Raw genomic sequence first — 24,336 nt, forward strand, 5'->3', positions numbered from 1 at the left:
GGAGGATAAATCTTCGACATCAGCCACCGCTTCTCGCCACCGAAGCCATTTAGTTGGCACTCCAAATTTTCAAAATTTCTAGCTTGATCAGAAGAGCTATCTATTCTGTTTTCCACCAAACCCTTCGCAGCCTGCTCGGAACTACCATCAACTCTTTTCCTCCGGTGGCTTGATTTCAACTCCAAGTAGAGTTTCTAAACCCTTAATTTTCTCCTCCAAAGAACCATTTGATTCGTGCCTTTGCTTTAAGGGTGCGTTTGGTTCGCACTATGAAAGATTACTAAAAATAAAAAGATATTCGAAAATTTTATTTCTATTCATTCTATTACTAAAAATGTAGTATTTCGGTGTTTGGTTCATACGGTCATATTATTTAGTCATGTTATTTAAGATTATAAAAAATATACAATTTATTTATTTATTTTTTTTTAAATAATACTATAAAAAATTTTAATATTTTTTTGAAAAAAAAAGAGAATGAGAGGGTTAAGATTTTAGAAAAAAGAGGAAAAGAAATAATTAGTTTAGAGAAAGATATGAAGTTAGAGTGTAAAAAAAAATAATACCTAAAAAAAAATAATACCAATTAGCCGGTGGATGGAAAAAAAAAAAGAGAATATCCGAAAGAAAGAAAGAGTGGATGGGAAGAAAGAAAGAAAATATTCGGAAGAAAGAAAGAAAATAGATATATTGTAATTATCCCAATCCATTGATATAAGGATACCTACCATCCCTCAAAGGAATGAGATTAGTATTTTGAAATGCATTTCATTCCTAAGTAAATCTAATATTACCAACTGAATTTTCAAACACCGTCATACATTTTTATTCCTATTGAAATCTTACCCCCGCCATTTATTCCGAAGTTCCTGCTGCCGCTTCTCTCGATGAAACCCTAACCTTAACAAACTCCACGACCGGCGGGAGAACAGGGCCAACGGAAGCACGAATCGCCCCGTCGGGATCCAAACGTGGATCCGGAGTCACCGCAATCGGCTTCAGATCGGCCGTCGCAGGGAATCGGCCGCAGCCCTTGGGCCAAGGGCGCGCGACGGAGAGCTTCCGCGGCTTGAGCTTGAGCGCGGGAGCCGCCATGATCGGAGCAGGGGCCTCGATCATAGGGAGCGACCTTGGAACACAATCACGCTCCGCGGAGGAGCTCAAATCGAATCGGAAGGAGGGCCAAATGAAACCCTAGCTACGACATGCGAGGGAGCGGTAGAGGGGGGGAGAGAGAGGTGTGATACATACATTGAACTAGGGTTCGAGGGGGAGCTCGAGAGAGATCGAGAGACCACCTCACCTCGATAATGGTGGAGGAGGAGGAGGAGGAGAACGGCGGTGCCGCGCCGGAGAAGGAGGAGGCGGAGGGGGGAGAGAGAGAGAGAGAGAGAGAGAGAGAGTGGCGTTGAATGCCAAAAATGGAAAGTGGAAAAACGAAAAGTGAAAAAATGAGAAAAAAACATTACCCTTCTATCGTGGGGCTGTTGCGGATGGTGCTCGTATAAGGAGGGAGCCGAATTATTGCGGACGGCGCAGCCCGTCCGGATCAAACCCCCGATGCGCGGCGGTTTAGTGATCTCGACCGTCCATATTGGACGGCTGCGATCGCACCCTAACGCGACTTTGTAATCGGCAATCCAGAGTATTTCGGCGCCGACTTCATATTAGTATATGGAAACACCATTCTTCTTTTCTCGTGTATCACTATACACTTCCATACAAATATTTTGCTAAGAGGTGTTAATTACTCTTTCCTAAAAGCTTATCTTAGGCTACAGGGCCCGTTGGGGAACAAACGAATGGACAATGCATAGCTCTGTATGGGCCGATCGAGCGATCTCCGCCCTACAGAACGTACAAGATCATTAAATTCTCTCACTGGAAGCTGATCATGAATCTGAATTCTCACAATTCTTCATCACAACTTCGAACGAAACCATTAGTTGTTAAGTGTTTCATTGTAGTACGTGCTTAAAACACGCATTATTTTGCTACATTTCACAATCCATCTCCAATCATCTCATAAACCAAAAGAAACCCGCAAATCTCCTCATATCCTCACCACCCTGAACATAATTTGAGGACAAGGATTAAAATAGCGGCTCGTGCAAATGACGTACTACCACGCCATGAATAACATTCAATAGATTCTTTTGAAACCATCAAAATCTGGCGTGGAAATTATGCTTTGTGCACCAACTCCTTGACCGCGTCTGCAAGGGATTGCTCGCCCCTGATGCTCTCGACCCACTTTGCGTTGATCCGCACCCGCTCGAGGCTCTGCTTCAGTTCTCTCTCGAAGGACGGTTTGACCCGGCTCGCGAAGAACTCTTCGACTTCCACAGCTTTCTCAGAGGACTTAAACTGGTAGCAAAACAAGTAATACTTTAGTAAGAAGGATAACTAGTACTATTAAGTGGATAAACAATGCAGAGATTGTAGGTTTCATCCGATACCGGCGATACAATCGCACTGACGAATCTTGAGATTAAAAAGCTTGCCACCCATGTCTTTGAGATATATTCCCAGTTCTCCTGCAATACATATATGTAAATGAATTTTTTTTTATGTCTAACCATGAGAAAGATTTCTTCGTATCTGCTCTATGTTTCTTTATCTCTTTTCTTTACATCTATATTTTACTAATAACTAGGGGTGTACACAGTTTGGTCCCAAACTGAAAACCAAACCGAACCAAACCAAATAAAACTATTTGGTTTATATGGTTTTCAGTTCGGTTCGGTTTTCAAATTTATTAAAATTTGGTTTTCGGTTTCAGTTCGGTTTGAACACATTTCTTAATCAAACATAACCAAAAACCGAATAGTAATAGTTTTACAAGTTTTATCTGAACTAATTTATTAAATTTTATATTTATGATCAAATCTTGATCATATATCAACACGCTTTTCAAAGTTTTATGTTTATAATTAAACTTTTTGTCTAATGATTCAATTTTGAATATCAAATTATAAATTAATTCATAAGAAAATTTTTAAAAAATTCTGAAAATTAATTGCAAAATCGGACCAAACCAAATTAATTCTTTTGGTTTGGATTGGTTCTGAGTATAAATCGGTTCGGTTTGGTTGTAATTTTTTTCAAATAAAAAAATCCGGTTCAGTTTGAGATTTGCCTAAAAGCCAAACCAATGTCTGCAATAGGAGTATGGGACATTATTGCAATAGGCTAAATTACAGAAAACTCCCCTGTAATAACCCGCTTTTTCACTTTCCCCCCCTGACATTTAAAAACCTACACTTTGCCCCCTTGTAAAATGAAAAATGTGCACTTCCCCCCTATCGTTAGGGTTCCGTTAGGGGTTCTGTTAAAAAATATTTTTTTATACCGAAAATACCCCGCTGCCTCTTCTCTGATGCTTCGCTCCCTCCGGCTCACCGCTTCGCCGCCTCGCTGCCTCGCCGTCCTCCACTGCTTTGCCCTCTCCCACATCCCCTTCGTCCTCCTCCGCCGCCTCGCCTTCGCCCTCGTTGTCCCTGCCTACCTCTCCATCAACACCCATCTTAGTATCCTCCCTACTGTCGCCGAAATCGATGGGCGGCGACGGTGTAGGAGGAGAAGGGGAGCAGGTGGAGAAGAAATTGGAGAGGAATTGTGGCCGATTGAGGTGGAAATAGCGGCGGATCGAAGGGGCTGCTGAGAAAGCTCAGGAAGAAAACAACAATGGCGAGGGGCAAAATGGTCATTTTACACACCGTAACCCCCCTGTGAACATTTTTCATTTTACAAGGGGGCAAAGTGTAGGTTTTTAAATGTCAGGGGGGGAAAGTGAAAAAGCGGGTTATTACAGGGAGGTTTTCTGTAATTTAGCCATTGCAATAAGCATCGAATATCATAAGGCTAGAAAAGTTCAAGAGAAAAGACAACTTTCTAGGGTTGTGGAGTACATATTGATGTAAAAGCTTAAATATCAAACCTTATTCAGCCTCGGCATTTGACGATCTGAAGCATGAAATTGCTTTTCCAATTATATGATTAAAACTAAACCATAACACAGTACATTAGTATAATATACGGCGTTAGTTGTTTTTCCAATTACACTTTTGATTATTGCCCAATCAACAATTGATAGTCGCAAACCAGAACGTTTCAACGCTATTGTAACCTCCGAAAGTCCACCTAGGCAACAATTAGTTACTAATATAGTCAAATTGTATGGAGTTCATAACCAAATGACATGTACCTTAAGCCAACCCCATGCAGTTTCACGTCCTTGCCTGCTGATCCCAAGGCCATAAATTGCATCTTGATTTCGAACCTAAACAAGCAGGCAATTAGAAAAGGACAAAAAAAAAAAAAGGCAAATAGAAAAGGACAAAAAAAAAAGAAGATTTTGTCGAGAGCAATTTCATTGAGAGCACTTAAAAGTTACGAAGATTAAATACCAACCTTAGGAGTCAATAGAAAATTCAGGGCCTCGAGGACAATTTCCTTATCGGGGCAAGATGCCAAAGAGCCTATAAACAAACGGTGGGGAAAAAAGAAAATTCAAGAATGACAAGTTAGTGAAAGAAATAACAACGAAACCCAATGTTGAAGCTTGAACCCTTTTCAAGTACATTTTTGTAGATTCAATTCTAACAATTTAGTCCGTTAAGTTTGTCCAGCATAATGGTTGTCTTTTCTCTAGTCTGCTACAAGAAACGAAACACCACATCAGCATCATCAACATAGTTAGAGGACAAGACAATGTTTCAAGGTAGGCCGTGACAGGAATACGCTGCTGTGGCAGCTTTTCAATAAGGTAGAGTAAGAGACAAAAGACTTAGAACTAAAGTGTTATGCAGAACAAACTTCACGGACTAAAAGGTTCACATTGAAATTTTAAGGGCATTAAATTAAAACAGAATCAAACTTCAGATACTAAATTTTCACCTAACCTGTTAGTTAAAAAAAAAAAAATTGTAGACTGTCTTCGCACAGTGAGACATTAAATTACTTACCTAAAACACGTACTCTTTCCTCACTTTGATCCGTCTCTGTGTATATCCTCAGGAGAGATTCAAACCCAGATCTATTTGAAGTGCTAACAGTTTGCATTACACCAAGGTATGCAGCCTAAATGACAATTTCAAAGTAGATTATTTACGAAGAAATTAGACTAAAAACCAGTAAAATAATAGATATCTTGTTTCAACCTTTCTATTATCCGGAGGCAAGAGGGGTGTATTTCGGTCATTTAAGAAGATATTGAAGCGCTTTACTGCTTCATTTATAGTCTCTTCATGCCCAAGTCTTACAAGCGCAACTAAAAGATCGGCTCTTAGCATTACATCCAAGTGGTTTTCGCCATCCTTAGGATCCCAACCTAATTTTCTGAAAATAAAAATACTAAGAGATTGAGCATAAGGGAAAAGTAAAAGATTGTTGACAATATGCTAAAATCAGAATAAATTGCACCTGTCTCACAACTCATACTACCTAAAAGGCTAAAACTGAGGAATATTAAATTACCTTTTATAAAATCATCTAACTGACATATAAATGCACATAACTATCCAGGAAGACCAAAGAAAAATGTAGTATTTAATAGAGATATCTATGCATATCCGTGCAGAACAATTTATTTACATGTAGACCCCGTAAATTCTGAATTTCCAGAGGTACAGGTTGAAACTGCAGTTTTTTCTTCCTTTGTTTTTTTCATGAAAGTAGTCTCTTAAGTTGGGGAGTCGATCAATTCTTTCTTTTTTTCTGCATTGGGGCGGGTGGCGTGCTGGTTTTCTATTAGAAAATGTTTTTTAAAGAGAGCTTTTTTCGGAAGTACAGAGGTGTATTTTGAAGGTTATATATATATGGAGAGAGAGAGAGAGAGACTTATGAGTATAAAGGTGATCGCCGTACTCATAAAAGTATAATAGCCGGAGTGTCGAACTCCCTCTCTCTCTATAGAATGAAGCTAGAATACTTCTCATAGTAAAGAAATAGTATTTACTACATACTTTTTACCCCTTGGATACTTAAGGTTTAGTGGTGGTAGGAGGAAAAGTATTGATCCAAGGGCTATAAAGTTGATAGTAAATACGGTACATTTTACTATCAATAGTATTCAATATATATATATATATATATATATATATATAGAGAATAGAATTTGGCTGGAATACTATTAATAGCACCAAGTTATTGGTGCTATTAGGTTTTCAGCCCTTGGATGAAAAAATGTGCGGTTAACATGATAGTGGTCTCCGATTAGGTTGATAGTAGTTCCCTAGGGTTGAGTGGGTGGTTGGTTGAATAGTATGATCTAACGGTTAGAAATGATGAAAGGGATAAATTTAACAGTAGAAAATTCGGTAGCACCAAGCGCTTGGTGCTATCGATAGTATCCCAGCCGAACTCTCTCTTTCTCTCTCTCTCTCTCTCTCTCTCTATATATATATATATATATATATATATATATATATATATATATATATAGTAGGGCTAGAATACTTGTAAGGGTGCGTTTGGTTCGAGTTATCCTGGCAGGATTACAGGCAATCCTGCCAGGATAACTATGTTTGGTTAATCCGCTATGTAATCTAGTCGTTAATGTAGGATTACAAATCAAGCAGGATTACATCGAAAATATTAACGGGAGGGGGGTCATGTATCTTGCATTACTGAAACCCGTTAATACTAATATTATGTAAAATGACAATTTTACCCTCCAACAACCCCAAATCTAATTAACAGCATTATTTTCATCTCTATCTCGCCTTCCCCCCGGCCCTCTCTCTCGCATGCCGCTTTCTCTCGCTCTCTCTCTCTCTGGATGTCTCTCTCTCTCTCTCTCTCTCTCTCGCACGAACACCTATCATCTTCTATTGCGTCGTCCTCCCAAGTAATCATCACGATCTCCTTCCCTCCATTCGTCATTTCCGCAATATATAATATATATATATATAATATATATAATATAGCCGGCTACTATGCTTTAATAGCAGAAGCACTTGGTGCTACAAGTTTTCCCCGTTAGATCTACCCTTTGGATATTTTCACCCGTTAGATCATACTATTCAACCAAACCCACTAATGGGGCAATCATCCTAACCACACTCCTTAATCCAAGAAAACTTGGTACACCAAGATTGGTGCTATTAATACATAACTAGTTCTATATGGTCCCTATATGTATTATAGCACGGACACTTGGTGCTACCAAGTTTTCCGTTGTTAGATCTGCCATTTTTATCATTTTTATCCGTTAGATCATACTATTTAACCAACTACCCACTCAACCCTAGGGGACCACTGTCTTAAAACCTAATAGCACCATGATGGTGATACTTGTAAAAGTATCATAGCTCAACTCTCTCTCTCTCTCTCTCTCTCTCTCTCTCTCTCTCTCTCTATATATATATATATATATATATATATATATATATATATATATATATATATTCGAGCTTTTCGAGCTTTTCGAACCTAATTCGAACGAGCCGAGTAATACTCAAGCTCGGCTTGAAATGAATTTCGAGCCTTTTATTTTGTTCAAGCTCGGCTCATTTAATTTCGAGTCGAGCTCGAGCGAGCCGAATATCGAGCCGAACGCGAGTCGAACACGAGCCGGCTCGCTCGTTTGCCAGCCCTAAGGGGGAGTAAGGGGTACAACTCTTTGTAATTTAAAATTTTAAATTCCCACCCCTTCAAAATGGTGTTTGGGTACAAACGGCCTCTAAAGAGTAATTTAATCAACCCTCTAGTTGTTTAGAATGATTTTAAGGAAAATATTTGCTTTTGAAAAAAGTACGATCGAGAATCAACGAGCCAAATAGATATTTGGACGCGGGAAGTCAAATAGGAACATTAATGACGATGGGAACGCACAGAGGTGGCCCAGAATCCCAGCAACGGGGACTGGGGGGGGGGGATCACGGAGCCTTTTTTTTTCAAACCATAATGACGCATGCTTTTACCCTTTTATTATACATTTAAATAAATATATATTGCGGTGGCTTTTCCTTCCTATTTTGGTCTCCTGACTCTTTTCTTTGAACGCAAAGCCGTATCCTTTTGGCCTCCAAAGAGTGCGCATTCAAATTTTCTACAACATCAGGACAATTTCTAATTAAAGACCACCCTCTTTTTCTGCTTAATTAATTAATAATTAGTCTTTGTATAATTAGCTTCTCACCGCTTTCCAAAGCCAAGCCAATCTCTCTCTCTCTCTCTCTCTCTCTCTCTCTCTCTCTCTCTAAATTATTGATCTGAACTCCGTCCACCGCGTCACACATTGACCGTCGAACCATCTACCCTCCATCTCATCGTTCCTTCAAATCATCGGCACTCGATTAATTTCATTATTTCTTTTTTTTTTTTTTAGAAAAAGATAGCGTGCTATCCGCTTCATTCATTGAAAAAATGAATTAGGTCATGGGAGTGAGACAACTAGAGCCTCTAAGAGGTGGGACAAAATAAATAAATAAATAAATAAATACTTGAATTTATAATAGAACATACAACTATTTCATTTTTTCTAACTTACAACTTATCAGGAATTCAGTCAATATTATTTTAGAAGAAGGAATAAAAATTATTTATGTAGTGTGATCAAATAATCCCAAAATTAATAAATTTTCTATGGCGTATATGAGCCATTAGCTCGTTTAACGGTATAGAGCAATCAAAAACTACTTGAATTTATAATACAAAACTTTTATACGAACTAGAATAACGTATGATCAATTGAGAAAGCCTAATCTCTATTTTTTATCAGGTTATTCGTTTTCGACCTTTCATTCTTTGACTTTTTTTGATAGACTTGATAATCATTTTTAAATATTATTAAATTTGATTTCTAAATATTTTAAATAGATAGATCAACATCAACAGCTCCGTTTATCAAACTAGAGTTCTGATTATCGAAAATAACTTTGATGTGCATCCGATCAAGTTACAATCAAAGCTCCAAAGTTTTATAAGGTTATTTGTTTTCGACCTTATTCATTTTTCAATTTTTTGATAGACTTGATAATCATTTTTAAATACTATAAAATTTGATTTCTAAATATTTCAAATAGATAGATCAACTTCGATGGCTCCGTTTATCAAACTATGTTGTGATCATCGAAAATAACTTTGATGTGCACTCGATCGAGTTACGATCGAAGCTTACAAAGGATGAAAAGGATTAAAAAAAAAAAAAAAATTTCTTGTGCAGACACATTTAACCATATGAAACTTCTATTTTTTATGAAAGCGGAAGAATCTAAATAAACGTCAATGACCCATCTTATTTTTTTTCTCCCAATATGCTAAGAATTGGAAAGATAAAGATATATTTTTTAACAGGTCTAGGCAAATTTTTCTTGTCACAAGTTATATCCATGCCTCCTGTTGGCGCAAGAAAAATAGTACCAGCTAGTGCACAAGTAAAATAGCGTTAGCTGCTGCGCGGCTTAATACGTTTGTTTAGGTGGCGTAGACGAATTAAAATATAATACACGGTGCACTAAGAGCCGAAAACTAGGAGGCCCTGGGCAGGAACAGATGAAAACGTGGACAAGAAACATGGGAGTAATTCCCGCGACCAATAAAGAAGCGACTGTAGTGTTCCCCCACGATGCGAGTTGCACGGTAACTGCAGGTTAATAATAGTACTATAAATAACATAAAGACGCCTGAAATAAGGGCCTTTCTCCTCTGTGAACAAGAAGACCACTCTATTTTCATCATTTCTTTTATTTTCTAGGAGTAGAAAACTTTTGTAGTCTTTTCTTTCCTACATTTTAAGTTTTTTAAAGAGTAGTTAGCGATAGGAGTGGCATAATCTTGTAAGTTTTCAGTTTCTATCACAACCAACTCGGCTCTTTCAGTCGAGTCTGCTCTAGATCTCAGCTCGACTTATCATTTTAAGGAAGAATCTGATTAAGCCGACCACTCAACCGGATTGCTTGATCGTGGGGCACTCGAGATTTAGTTCGAGAACCAATCTGGAATTAAGACTCATGTAACTCGGTCAATGACTTGACTTGGTCAACACCTCCACAAGTTCTGTTCGCAATCCAACCCCCCTAATGCTAGAGCTATTCTATATATGTGCATATAAGCACTTCTTACATTCAATTTATTCAAATACTATTAATTTTTACTAATTTTATCAGCTTTTTAACTTTAAAAATATTTAAAAATTTTCGATCCTTACACAAATAGGTATACAACGTACATCTTACTAATAAGGTGTAGATGTACTATATAAACTGTACAGCTCCGAATTTCAACTTTAAAAATATAAATCATGTTTACCTCATCGTAATTTATACTTTTTAACTAATTAAGTAGTTTTCACATATGTTAGTTTGTAAAGTTTTATAAATTTTATTTATAAGTATAATGTCATTATATTATTATTATTATTATTATTATTATTTTAAAATAGGCGCACAATTATTTCGGGGGAAATCATCTGACTTTCCGCGTTGGTCATGTGGGACCCGCACGGTAAGCAACGTTTTCAAGCCCTAGTATATAAATAAATGGGTATGATTGCACGAATTAATTCGAACAAACATATTTGCTTTTTATAAACGAATTAAATTAATAATAACGGCTAAGCACACCCGACATGCTTTGACCTTACAATTTGAAAATTACTTTTTCGGGGTGTGATAATATCATCTCGTAATAATTGACCAATAAAGAATTGGTTTTTTTATTCACAAATAAAAATTAAAAATGTATATTTTGAAATACACCCATCAAACCTTTACGTTTCTGTGATTGAGACTCTCTCAATTTATAATAATATTTTTGCTTATGTAATTGTAGCTAAAAGTAAACGGATATTTTATTGAATTTATTGATAATCTTACTAAAATTTTAATATATATAAATATAAAATATACTCAAATTAAAAAACAAAGAAATTGAAAAGCTTTTACCAAAACAAATAACAGTTTAGAGTCTATATTAAATTAGTACATAGTTAAGGAGTCCGGCCGTTCTGCTATCGATAGTGCACCTACGTTTAGTGCTACCAAATTTTTCACCGTTAGATCTAATCCTTTAATCAATTTTCATCCGTTAAATCATACTATTCAAATCAACCATCCACTCAACACTATAGTTAGTTAATTAGGATTCGGCAAAAATTCAGTATGAGTATAATTCGAATAAAATTCGTATCTCAATTTTTAATTTGTTAAAAAATACGGTTTAAAAAACGGATTCACCAATTATTCGAATAAGCGATTTATACGGATATTATATGTTCACCAATTAACAATTCGGGATAAAAAATTTGACTATTAAACTAAGATTTTTTTCTCTAGATTTATGCTATTAGCATACATAGTTATAAATTCTTAAAAATATATAAAAAAAAGAGAGCTACAAAATAAAGTAAATTAAGTAAAAAAAGGAAGGCCTTTTTGCAAAAAAAATCCACTTATTTTGGGCTTTTGCAAAACCGGGTCACCTTTTTCGTTTTTGCAAATTCGGTCCGCTTTTTCAGCAAACTGACCAAAATACCCTTATTACTTTTTCTCTTTCCTCTTTCTCTCTCCTCTTGGTTCTCTCATTCTTTTTTTTTTCGCCGAAAAAAAAAGCGAAGGCCAGGCGGGCGCGCCGCCGAAGCACCGCCAGGCGGGCTCTTCTTCTTCTTCTTCTTCCTGCAGGAGCAATTTTTTTTTCTCTTTTTCTTTTTCTTCTTCTTCTTCCTCCTGCTGGAGCNGGATGATTGGATCCTACAATTTAAGATCGAAGTTATTAATCTTTATCTAGGTAGTGAATAGAATTTTCTATCAAAAATTCAACCAATTCCAATTCTTTTACACCGTTAAACTAGCAAGTATCCCATACCGGCCGTTAAAAATTGTCAATTTTGTGAGCTTTTGATCGTAAGGTAAATGATGTCGAAAAATTATGAAATTTGATTTCTAGATGTTTTAAATGCTCTAGATAATATTTAATGGTATGGATCGTCGATTCGGAAACTCTATCATTGAAAACGACTTATGAGTACAAAGATGATCGTACTTATAAGAATATAGTAGTCGGACTATATATATATATATATAGAGAGAGAGAGAGAGAGAGAGAGAGTCCGGCTACTATACTCTTATGAGTAAAGAGCCTCTTGTACTCATAAGTTTTTCGCTGTTTGACCCACCCTTTAATCATTTTTACTCGTTAGATTATACTATTCAACCAACCACCCACTCAACCCTAGGGGCCCACTATCAACCTAACCGTAATCACTCTCATCCTAACCGTACATTTTTTCATATCAACGGCCAAAAAGTTATTAGTACAAAGAGCTCTATACTCATATAAGTATAGTAGCCCCAGCATATATATATATATATATATATATATATATATATATATATATATATGTATGTAATTTTCGATATTGTTCTCTTGCACATCAAGTAGACACAAAAATGAAGAGCTAAAAATAAATATCCTTCAAAAAGTGATGATAGGATTTTTGTAATCAAGATCAAGAGTATAGATCTTGTTTTAAATAGTTTAAAGAATTTTCTAATCAAAATTTAATTGATTTAGATTTGTTTACACAGTTAAACGAGCAAACCCCCCACATCAACCTTTAAAATTACAAAGTTTGCAACATTTTGATCATTAGGTCAATAATGTCGAAAAGATTTGAAATTTGATTTCTAAATACTTCAAGTAGTATAGATCATGTTTAACGGTGTCGATCGTCGATTTGGAGGCTCCATCATTGAAAACAAATCAGTAGCAACAGAGCTTGTTTGCTACCGACAGTATTCTAGCTCAACTCTATATATATACCTTGTGATCAAATCATGTCAAAATGAACGGTACAAATTGAACAATCTTTAGAAATTGAGGATAGGACTTTTAAATTCAAGATTAAAGATGTTGAGCTTGATCTAGATAGTTTAAAATATTTTCTATTAAAAATTCAATATATTTAGATTCTTCTATGCCGTTAAGCTACAAAACTCGTCGTACTAGCCGTTGAAATTGGCAATTTTGAGATGGTTTGATCATAAGGTAAACAATGTCAACAAAATATAAAATTTTATTTATAAAAACTTCAAATACCATAGTTCAATTTTAATGGTGTGAAGCATCAATTGTAACACCATAAAGTCAAAAGTGAGACTATAGTACCAGAGCCCTCTATAATATAGGGGCATGGCGCTCTCTCTCTCTCTCTCTCTCTCGCTTCCTCCAATTTATATTTTAGTGACTGAAAAAGTTTAAAGAGATGCCATGCAGAAACTAACATAGGCTATCAATATGCATTAATTATCAACCATCGATCATACATACTTTGCAGCAGACAGAAGAAGATTGATGAGAAAAAGTTTGATGTCATTGGCCAACTCTGGAGTGGCATCCATTACCACATCTGCGATCTTACGACTTATCTGCAAGCCAAAGAAAAATGTAATTATACTTGAAAGAATAGATTAAAAATGTAACGTGAGAGGGGGAGGTATACATACCACTATTACGTGAGAGAGCACAGTGTAATCGAACTCTTCACCATAAGCACTCAACAAGAATAGCAAAGATGGCAATGTTTGTTTGCAGGCCACGGAAAGGGCATATGAATCTTCTACTACGCCTGCATTTGAAATATTAGAATGGTCATAATTGACATCGAAGCTTACTTGAACAAGATTGGAAGGGGCTTTTTACAAATATATATCCCTGCAAAATAGTCAATGTACATGTACACCCCTGCAAAAAGTGAGTTATTATACATAGCCCATGAAAGTGCAGCTTCGTACCAAAATATCCATTTCATGTCAGAAGTCATCTGATCCATGGGGCAAGGAGGTATTCTAAGAATAAGTTTTTTAGGAAAGGGCCACTTTATGTGACTTCAAGGGTATAGGAAGTTCTTAAGATTTGAAGGGTACATATACTACCAAAATTGAGATTTTACAACAATATACATATATGTAAACACCGTATTCTACTAGGATAAGTTTTTTAGTAAAGGGCCACTTTATGTGACTTCAAGGTATAGGAAGTAAGTTCTTAAGATTTGAAGGGTATATATACTACCAAAATTGAGATTTTACAACAATATAGATATATCTAAACATCATATATGTAAACATCTCAACTTGGAAATATAGGTCAATTAGTCAGTACTTAATCCTATTACCTATTTTGTCCATTAAAGAGAGCTTATTGGCCTGTACTGCATATCTAATTCCAGCAGCAAGCTCATCATCATATTTCACTCTGTAAAAGCCCGTTTGGTCTACATTCAACTTAATCCAGAAGCGTTCACCATTCTCGTTGTTCGGATCATGAGAACTGACAAGCTCCTTTACGTCCAACTTATGATATTTTGATTTCAGCAGAAACTTTTCCTGGGGATTATAGGAACCGCAGCATAATGTTACAGGAATAATCCACATGCCAGTACCAGAAGATCCATCAGATAAAAACTGTGCCTGCAAAGAAGTAGCATTGCCAAATGTTATCAAAAGGAAGGGAACAGAAATATTGAAAAATTATAGGAGGACTACAAAAGCACCGTTACTTCTTTTTTAAAAAAAGATCAAGCTCTTGTATGATCAATAAGGTATGATCAAATGGAACATGCGAGGTGATTGCCATGAAAGACCCTTATTTAAAGAAGAGATAATATATAGGACTGAGCAACGGAAATCTAATTGGCTCTTTGTTGGGGAAAAAAAAATGAAGAATAAGTTAGGGCGATTGTTGAGTGTTAGGAGTAGGTAAATGCTTTTCTTAGTTGCAATAAAAAAGAAACATGTAAAGCCAAAATTCTAAAAGACAAACCTGCTCAAGCTCCAACTCATGCTTTTTAAGATTTGCATAAATAACAGGATATCCTTGTTGCTTTGTCCATGAATTCATCAAATCCTTGACAGGTTCACCGGACTCCTCTTCAAGAACAGCCCAAAGATCTTCAGTCTTAGCATTTGAGTAGGCGTTTTTTTTTATGTACAAGGCGAGAGCTTGCTGAAATTTAAAATTAACAAACATATCATCAATCAAACATATAGATATCAACAACTCATGATGACTAGCTCAAGGAGAAAAATTAGACTGAAGCAAGAGTAAAAAGAAAAGGCTAAAATACAGAAAATCAGTTGGATATATTGTGATTTGCACTTTAATCAAAACCTATAGATAACCCCTCAATTTATTTGAAAATCGTACATTTTACCACATACGGGAGGAAGTAAAATGCTAACATATCACAAGTGTCGAGATTATCAGCAGGGTTTAATTATCAAAAGTGATAAGTGTAAATCACCCTATATCTAAGGCTGTAATCTGCATTTTAGTCAAAAAAAAAGAAGAAAAAGAAATACAAGCTAGTGAGCTGTAAAAAGAAAATCTATAATTAAAGGTACCAGAATTTTGTGCTCTGAATAAGATATATAACAAATGAACACTCGCTATTACATGAAGCGTGAATAAGTGCAGATATAGAGGAATTTCACATCAGTAATCCCAGAAAACAAACTCAGAGACCATTAAGCCATTAAGGAAGAATTTAAAGCAGAACTGGGGAAAAGCTGACAACCAACCTGGAAAGATTCCGCACCAAGGTAACTCTGCAGCATTCTAATAACAGAGGCACCCTTGTCATAGCTTATCGAGTCAAAAATTGCATCAATCTCATTGGCATGGTTTATTTCGACCTGAACAAATGTGGAAACAGTTTGAGGCATTGTAAACCATAGCTCTTACCTACAAAAAGGTATGCGGGACAATCACATATCCATATATAAGTATGCTCATGCATGCTTATGAACATAGTAACGTATGGATGTGCGAATGCCCTACATCCCTTTTCTAGGTAAGAACATACTTATCACTTATGTATGCATACTAACATATTTATGCATGCATGCATGCATGATATGCGAATATCCCACATCCCTTTTGTAGGTAAGAAGGGGACAACACTTTCCTAAGTATGTGTGTGTTACCTCAATAGGATGTGATTCAGAAAGTGCATCAAGCATAAGGCCAGCGGCAGTGTCTTCAAGAAATTGAGTCCAAATCTTCCATTCAGGGAACAAGGAATCTACTGCTAAATAGCTCACCTATTAAAAGAGAAAAACAGAAATGCAACATAAGTTGCCATTATAAGTTACAATCACTCAAAATGGCAAGAGTAATATTAGGTCCCTTACCCATGATGCAAACCCCTCATTTAGCCATAAGTGTGTCCACCATTCCATTGTCACCAGATTTCCAAACCATTGGTGTGCCAACTCATGTGCTACAGTAATCGCCACCTAAGAAGAATTAAACAGGTAGAACAAAAGAGAAAAAGTATGTTAGATCCAAGAAAATTTGGCTCTCATGGTAAAACACCATCAAGTCCGAAAACCAAATAAACTCAAGCACAGATATAATCCAAACTTTGAATAATCTTCAAGCATTAAGAACTGAAGTGAGAGCCATCAAGAATTAGGATTGATCACCGATTGTTTGTTTGATGCTGATGATAAGCGATCATCATAGAGCAAGGCTGTTTCTTGATAAGTGACTAATCCATAGTTCTCCATAGCACCACCAACAAAATCAGGAATAGCAACCATATCCAACTTGGGAAGAGGATAAGGCACCGCAAAATAACTAAGAAATGAAAATGAACAACTGTTAGTGATCCTATAAAAATTTTCAACTTATGTAAATGAAAATGAACAACTGTTAGTGAAGCTACAGAAATTTTCAGATGTAAGTAACAAAAGAACCCATGCCAATCGATGGATAAAATTTGACAATGAATCGAAATTAATTACTTCTCATAGAGTTGAAGCGACTTCACAGCAACATCTAAAGCAAACTTCCCTTGACTGCTCTTACCAACTTGACAATATACGCGAACTTTTGTACCTAAAGAAATATGCACAAGCCCATCAATTTATCTTCTATATAATTTGGAAGGAAAGAATGGGACTGGTTAAAGAATAGGTTATATACTTCTATATCGTACCATCTGGTAATTTGTCTTCTATATAGTCAAACAAACCAACAACAATAGCCACCAAGTAAGTTGACATAATTGGTGATTCCTCAAAAGAGAGTGTCTTGACAACTCCATTAACTTTCTCTTCAGCAACAGGCATATTGGATAATGCTACGAGCTCAGAGGGTACTTCCAGTGTAATCTCGAAGGTAGCCTGAAGACATCAGGATAGGAAAAGAATATGACACTGGTGTAGAAATTTTCAAGAACAACAGTTAGCCTAAAATCAAAGATGAAGGCAAAACAGCGGGGCAAATTGACTGAATCTATTCAGAAAAGCACTAATAGCTTTTCCGTAGATACATCATAGATCCGTTGACAAATTTGTGCTGCTACAAATATAGAAGCTTCAAATGGGGGACTGTTTTTGGGGTATAAAGCTTATTTAAATTTCACCATAGCAAAAGCTCCAAGCTTTCCATTTTGTGAAGTGCTAAGCTTCCACTTTTCAGAGTAGAAAAGCTGTTTAGAAGCTGGGTATTCACTAAGCAATTTAAATTAAAAGTTTCGAGTTTTTGTCTTTTCTGCTTTTAGATGAACACACTATTTGAGTTTTTGCTTTTCGATGAACACAACATTTTATTTGTTTACAGAGTTCAAGCAGTAGCATCACCATTCAAATTAAGCAAAATTTTAAGGGCTTCAGGAAAAAAAAAATACAAATGCTTCTGATGGATCCTTTATCTAATTAGTTTAATGACTTAATACTGGTGTTTGGATCTTCTAGTAATTTATACGTATTGCTTCATGCGTTGTAAAGCACTCAACTAAGTAAACAATCCTTCATATTATAATTTACTAATCTTTATTATGGTTGTGCCAATAGATCATAGATCAAAACGAAATAATACAAAAAAGTTTTCAACATGAAATTCTTTTAAAGGAAGAGGCATGCAAGAGAGTAAAATGAATGGAATTGGGACGACTATTCAGCCTATTAAAATTCCAAATTTGGTATCTGACCCACAGTTTGTTTCATTTGAGCAACTTGATGGTTCTTCCTTGGCAAAATTTAGCCACATTGTTTGGTTTATCTCAAACAATTTATGTGACTACTGACTAAGTTCCTGTTAAAGCAGACATCTCACCCTAATTCTGTATAGAAGAGACATCAAAAGATGTCTAGTTAAGTAGTCATCCTAAAACAAGCCATAAGTCGGATTCGTTCCATCTGTGTCTACCAAGATACAAATGTAAGCACCTTAAATGCAGGTTCGTCCCAGCATGGGAAACACCGTCTAGCATCGACAGCCTCAAACTGCGTCACGGCCATGTTTCTTATCTCCCCGTTATACTCGTACTTACTGCACAGGAAATAACATCAACTAGTCAAAAAAGTATTTACACATTAGAAAAAAAAATAATCAAAACACTAATTTCTAGAAGATTAAGCTTTTACAGAATATTGGTGGTTTCGCATGGTATGATAACAGAAGGTCCTGAGATCGAGTCTTCGTAGGCTGCTATATTTTAAATTTTCACCTGTTAAATTCAAGTCCATGCTTGAGTTTTAAATAGAAATGAGAGAATAACAGTAGTTTCATATAATGTCAAAGCAGATTGTCGTTTAACTTCCTCTCATTTAGTTTAAGCCCAACTTATCAAAAGTCTCGTTTTCATAGTAAAACATCATTCTCTAAAAAATGAAACCAAATTATTCACATTATTGATCAAACTCCTACATACGAACAGCTCGTCACAAATAAAAGAAAATAGAGATCAAAGTCAAAACGAATTTACCTTCGGTAGAACCCCCTCATCTGGTCATTTAGGGTCCCTATGAACTCAATTCTCAGTTCCCCATCCCCGATAGGAAGCGTCGTGTCGAACCCCACAACCAAGATCTCATCCTCCTCCACTGCGACGACCTCCGAGGGCTGGAGCTCCTGCAATCACAAACACACCCCATCGATCACGTCTATCGAAGACCACTGTTACCCAAAAGATCCATCAAGTAGGACACAACTCAGCATCAATTCTAACATCCCCCACTCATGTGCATTCTGAATCTTGCACTAGCTGATATGTCACAAAATGGCAGACGTCGGAATCGTACTCATGCGTCATTGGAGTGGAGGGGGCTCGAGAGCATCTCTAATATTATATTATCCAAATGATTGATCGAGCAAGAAAAGGTTCGGCCATCCTATATGCACTAATTGAAGAGGTAACAATAGAGATAACAGAATGATTGACTGAAGTATACATCATAAGATGACAAATGCAGGAATCAAACTCAGATCCCATTGAAATGAAGGGGCTTAAGAATAGCAAGGAAAAAGGTCCAGTTGTGCATGGTGAGTATCCAGTAAAGCATACTCCGTGCACCAACAAAAGAGATTACAAAAAGAAAAGACACCTGAATGACAGACAAATGGCAGATATAAAAATTGAACTCAACTCAAATCCTATTAAAATGAAAGGGCTTAGGACTCTTTGCCTTAGATTCCAAGATATCGTTTGGTTCGAGGATAAGCAAAAAGTGGCTATTCTAGATATAGGTATAAATTGAGGTATAAGCGGGAATGAGATCAATTTTGCGTTTGGATAAAAATTGGGTTATTCTTGGGAATAAAAAAAAAATAGCGTTTGGTTAGGTAAGATGGAATAAGAAAGATAGTGGATTTTATAAATAAAAAATAATAATATTACCCTCTTATTATATTTAAATTTGAATTTTTAAATTTTTAAATTTATATTTTTAAATTTAAAATTTTAACTTTGAAATTTTAAAATTTGAAATTTAAAATCTCAAATTTTAAATTCAAAATTTTAAATTTTAAATTTCAAACTTTAAATTTAAGATCAAATTTAAATTTGAAAAATATAAAATATCAAATTTTAAATTTCAAATTAAAATATCAAAATTTAAATTTAAAATTTAAAATTTAAAATTTTGAATTTAAAATTTCAATTAAAATTTAAATTTAAAATCTCAAATTTTAAATTCAAAATTTTAAATTTTAAATTTCAAACTTTAAATTTAAGATCAAATTTAAATTTGAAAAATATAAAATATCAAATTTTAAATTTCAAAAATTTAAAATATCAAAATTTAAATTTGAAATTTAGAATTTAAAAGGCCAATTTGCATAAAAAATCCACAAATTTTTAACTTTTGCAAAACTAGACCACTATTTTGGATTTTGCAGATTCGGTCTGAATTTTCAAGACACTGACCAAAATATCTTTATTCTCTTTTCTCTCTCTTCTTTTTTTTCTCTTTTTTTTTCTCTCTTTTTTTTTACGCCATTATTGTCGAGGCCATGGACCTCTGCGCCCTCGAGCACATCGCCGTGCTCAACACCGCCAACCTCCCCTGCGACTCCGCCCTCCTCCCCTCCCACCTCGAGTCCTGCTTCCGCGCCCTCAAATCCTTCTCCGCCGCCAACAATGGCACGCCGCTACCGCTCCATCGAACCAAGAGCGCCGCGGCACCCCCTTCGCCGGTCAAGCCCAAGACGCCGACTTCTACGGGGACAGATCTTGCTGTTGTCGCAAGGAAGGGTTCGAAGCCAAATTCCCCATTTGGGCTCTCTCCGCCCCCTCCGATCGCGCCGCGGAGCTCTCAGAGAGGCATCCCCTTCCCTCTCCCCTTCACCGTTGCGGCGCCATACATTGATGTGTTGCTTCGCGTTCTCGCCCAAGAAGTCGGCAACGGCATCGTCATCGCCGAGGAGTGGCAGCGGCAACGGCGGCGGCAGCAAAGGGACGAGGGATTTGGGGAAGGGAGAGAAAAGAATAGAGGAAAAAAAAAGAGAGGGAGAGAGAGAGAAGGGAGCTTACACCATTTATACCATTTAAATAGTGTAAAATGATGTAAAATCTATTTAAATGGTGTAAAATAGTGTAAATGGTGTAAAATGCTGAGCTTACACCATTTTACACTATTTACCACTTACACCATTTTACACTATTTTGGAAAATCTCCCCTCGTCCTCCTCATGGCCAAGGTCCCTCGTTCTCGCCGCCTCCGACCATCACTCCATCCGGCGGCAGTGCTCAAGGCGAAGGCGGTGGCGACAGCGGCGCTAGAGGCGAAGGTGGAGGCGACGGCGGCGAGAAAGGGGCTGTCGAAGAAGGGTTGGCTGCTAGAGGCGGCGGTCGTTGCTGGCCCGCTGCTGCATACCCTCCTCCCAGCCGGCCCGCTCCCTCGCTGGCGCCACCCCCGGCCCCCCTTGCTCGCCTTCGAAATCCCCTCTGTCGCTGCCTCCCTCAACCCCAACCCCAACACCAACGTCAACAACATCAACATCACTGACCCCGACACCACGCCCACGTCTCCGCTTCGGGTGATGATGTCGGCGTCGTCCTCGCCGGAGAGCAACGGGTGCAAATTACAGCAATGGTATCATCATACCGGCGGAGGCGGAGGCAGAGGTGAAGAGTCGGAGAGAAAAAAAAGAGCGTAAAAAAAAAAGAAGAGAGAGAAAAGAGAATAAGGGTATTTTGGTCAGTGTCCTAAAAATTCGGACCGAATCTGCAAAATCCAAAATAGTAGTCTAGTTTTGCAAAAGCTGAGAACTTGTGGATTTTTTATACAAATTGGCTAATTTAAAATTATAAACTTTAATTTTAAGATTACAGATTTATAATTTTAAAAATTTAAATTTATAAATTTTAAAATTTTAAAATAAGAATAGGAGTGGGAACAATTAATAAAAATAATTTATTGTAATAAATTTATAATTTTTTTAAAATTCTGCTTAAACTTAAATTTAATAAAAAGAATTTATTATAATATTTAAGGCTAAATTACAAAAAAACCCCTGTAATAACCCGCTTTTTCACTTCCCCCCCCTGACATTTAAAAACCTACACTTTGCCCCCTTGTAAAATGAAAAATGTTCACAGGGAGGTTACGGTGTGTAAAATGACCATTTTGCCCCTCGCCATTTTCGTCTTCTTTCTCATCTTCCTTAGCCGCCCCTTCGATTGGCCGTGATTCCCACTTCAATCGGCCGCGATTTCTCTCCATTTCCTTCTCCACCTGCTCCCCTTCTCCTCTTGCATCCTCGCCGCTCCTCAATTTCGACAATAATAGGGAGGAAATCGAGGTGGGTGTTTATGGAGAGGTAGGCAAGGGCAATGAGGGCGAAGGCGAGGCGGCGGAGGACGGCGAAGCGGATGTGGGTGAGGGTGAGGCAGTGGAGGACGGCGAGGCGGCGAGCCGGAGGGAAGCGAAGCAACAAGGAAGAGGGCGGATGGGTATTTTCGGCATAAAAAAATATTTTACAATGGAACCCTAACGGTAGGGGGTGAAGTGCACATTTTTCATTTTACAAGGGGGCAAAGTGTAGGTTTTTAAATGTCAGGGGGGGAAGTGAAAAAGCGGGCTATTACAGGAGGGTTTTCTGTAATTTAGCCAATATTTAAATATAATTTATTATAAAATTTAGACCAATTTGCATAAAAAATCCACAAGTTTTGCGTTTTTGCAAAAGTGGGCCACTTTTTTCGATTTTGCAGATTCGGGCTTGAATTTCAGCAAACTGACCAAAATCTCGCTGTAGGCACCGGCGACGACGTTGAGCACGCTGAGCCCGCCCACCGTGTACCCCGCGTTCAGCTCCCCGCAGCACCCCACCAGCCCCAGCCCCTCCTCCGCCTCCAGCTCGTCCAGCAGTGTCAGGTTGAAGTCCCCCGGCACTGCGAACACCTCCCTCACCCCCACCTGCACCAGCCGCCGCGCCAGGTGCCGCCTCACCGTTGCCCCCTCCTTCACCTTCTCCCCTACCTTCCCCCTAACCCCGCCGGACATCGCTCGCGCCGCTCCGCCGGACATTCTTCTTTTTCTTCTTGCGGGAGTGACTCCCCTTCGTCCATCTCCTGCAGGAAGAAGAAGAAGAGAAAAAAAAAAACAAAAGAAAAAAAATGGTGCAAAATTTTCTAAATGGTGCAACCTTAATCTAAAGAGTGTAAAATCTATTTCAAAATAGTGTAATTTTTATATCAAATAGTGTAATTTTTATTAAAATAGTGCAAATTTTTTTTAAAACAGTGTAATCTTATTTTAAGAGTACAATTTCATCATCTTCTTTCTTCTCCTATATTTTTTTATCTTTTCTGTAGGAAAAAAATAATTTTTATTTTTATTTTTTATTATTCTTATTTTTTTTTATAATTTTTTTTTGTCACCATCTCTCCCTTGCTTTCTATAGCAACCACCGCGACGTTGTCAGAGGCGGTCTCGCCACCTCCGACAATGTCTCGGCACTTCGACGCGCGGTGGAGGAGAAGAGTCTGCGTCTCGACGTTGTCGTGCCCTAGTGGAGAAGAAGGGTAGCGACGCGGCCTCAATAGGGTTGGAGGCGAGGAGGGCGGGGGTGCACCGGCGAGGGCGAGGACGTGCGAGGCAGAGCGAGGCGGGCTGTTTCCGCCTCTACCTCCGCTGCCTTCTTCGGAGAGAAAAAAAAGAACGATAGAAAAAAAAAAGAGGAGAGAGAAAAAGTAATAAGGGTATTTTGATCAATTTGCTGAAAATTCGGCCCGAATCTGCAAAATTGAAAAAAATGGCCTATTTTTGCAAAAACGTAAAACTTGTGGATTTTTTATGCAAATTGGCCTAAAATTTATTATAATATTTAAATATAAAAAATACGTATTAATATAATACAATTATTAATTTTATAATAAAAATAATGTATTATAATAATATATGATATATTATATTTATATAATTTAATTTTAATTCAATTTATAATTTTAATTAAATTTGAAATTAAGCAGTGGAATAGCACTATTCCACCAAAATGGTGGAATAGCAAATCCCTTGCTATTCCAAGATAACCGGAAATAGCAAGATTTAATCGGAATAAAATATTCCGGTAGAAAATCACCCCGTTTGGCGGAATAGAAGGGATAACTTTCGTTATCCCCACTTATTCCCGAACCAAACATGCTTAAGTCTACTATATAGCAAGAAAATAAAATACAAATATTTTTCTAAAAATTATGATCGGATAATTGAACAAAAAAAAAAAACAGCAGTATAATATTATCGTATCGGATCCTGGGGATTACCTCGGAGGATCCGGGGGTGGTGAAGCGGACGGAGGCGGCGTCAACGGCGAGGTCGGCGGCGTTGAGGACGAGGAAGCGCGTGGAGGAGGCGACGGCGACGGCGATGGTCGCGGATCCCGAGAAGGCGCATCGAGCGAGGTCGACCCGCAGGGAGATGACGTAACGCTTAGGGTTTGCGAACAGCGGGAGGCGGGCTTGGCCTTTGAAATCCTCCACGCTCTGCTCCGCCTTCGCCATTTTTCTGCCTTTCTCTCCTGCTCTCTCTCTCTCTCTCTCTCTCTCGCTCGCTCCTTTTTCTTTTTTCTTTTTTTTTTTGGCCCATGTGATGATTCTTT

At 37.4% G+C, this 24,336-nt stretch overlaps 1 protein-coding gene across 4 annotated transcripts; it reads right to left on the reverse strand.

Annotated features, from left to right (window-relative positions):
- Window positions 1,890–24,336, reverse strand: LOC109716315 (aminopeptidase M1-B-like). 4 transcript variants are annotated; one of them, XM_020241681.1, is made up of 19 exons: window positions 24,002–24,336; window positions 18,719–18,864; window positions 18,180–18,282; window positions 16,946–17,132; window positions 16,752–16,845; window positions 16,431–16,584; window positions 16,137–16,241; window positions 15,930–16,046; window positions 15,525–15,638; window positions 14,767–14,949; window positions 14,120–14,414; window positions 13,449–13,570; window positions 13,273–13,370; window positions 5,163–5,340; window positions 4,968–5,082; window positions 4,414–4,481; window positions 4,208–4,282; window positions 2,460–2,537; window positions 1,890–2,367 (listed from the first exon to the last, which is right to left on the reverse strand). In XM_020241681.1, exons 1-19 carry the CDS (start codon window positions 24,236–24,238, stop codon window positions 2,185–2,187), a joined length of 2,652 nt encoding a protein of 883 aa, XP_020097270.1. In that variant the 5' UTR covers window positions 24,239–24,336; the 3' UTR covers window positions 1,890–2,184. The 4 variants fall into 4 exon arrangements, with proteins under 4 accessions (XP_020097270.1, XP_020097280.1, XP_020097287.1 ...); XM_020241691.1 differs by lacking the exon at window positions 24,002–24,336 and adding an exon at window positions 22,476–22,495; XM_020241698.1 differs by lacking the exon at window positions 24,002–24,336 and adding an exon at window positions 20,765–21,082.

The sequence above is a fragment of the Ananas comosus genome, linkage group 1, assembly GCF_001540865.1.
Source record: "Ananas comosus cultivar F153 linkage group 1, ASM154086v1, whole genome shotgun sequence".
NCBI classification, from domain to species: domain Eukaryota; kingdom Viridiplantae; phylum Streptophyta; class Magnoliopsida; order Poales; family Bromeliaceae; genus Ananas; species Ananas comosus.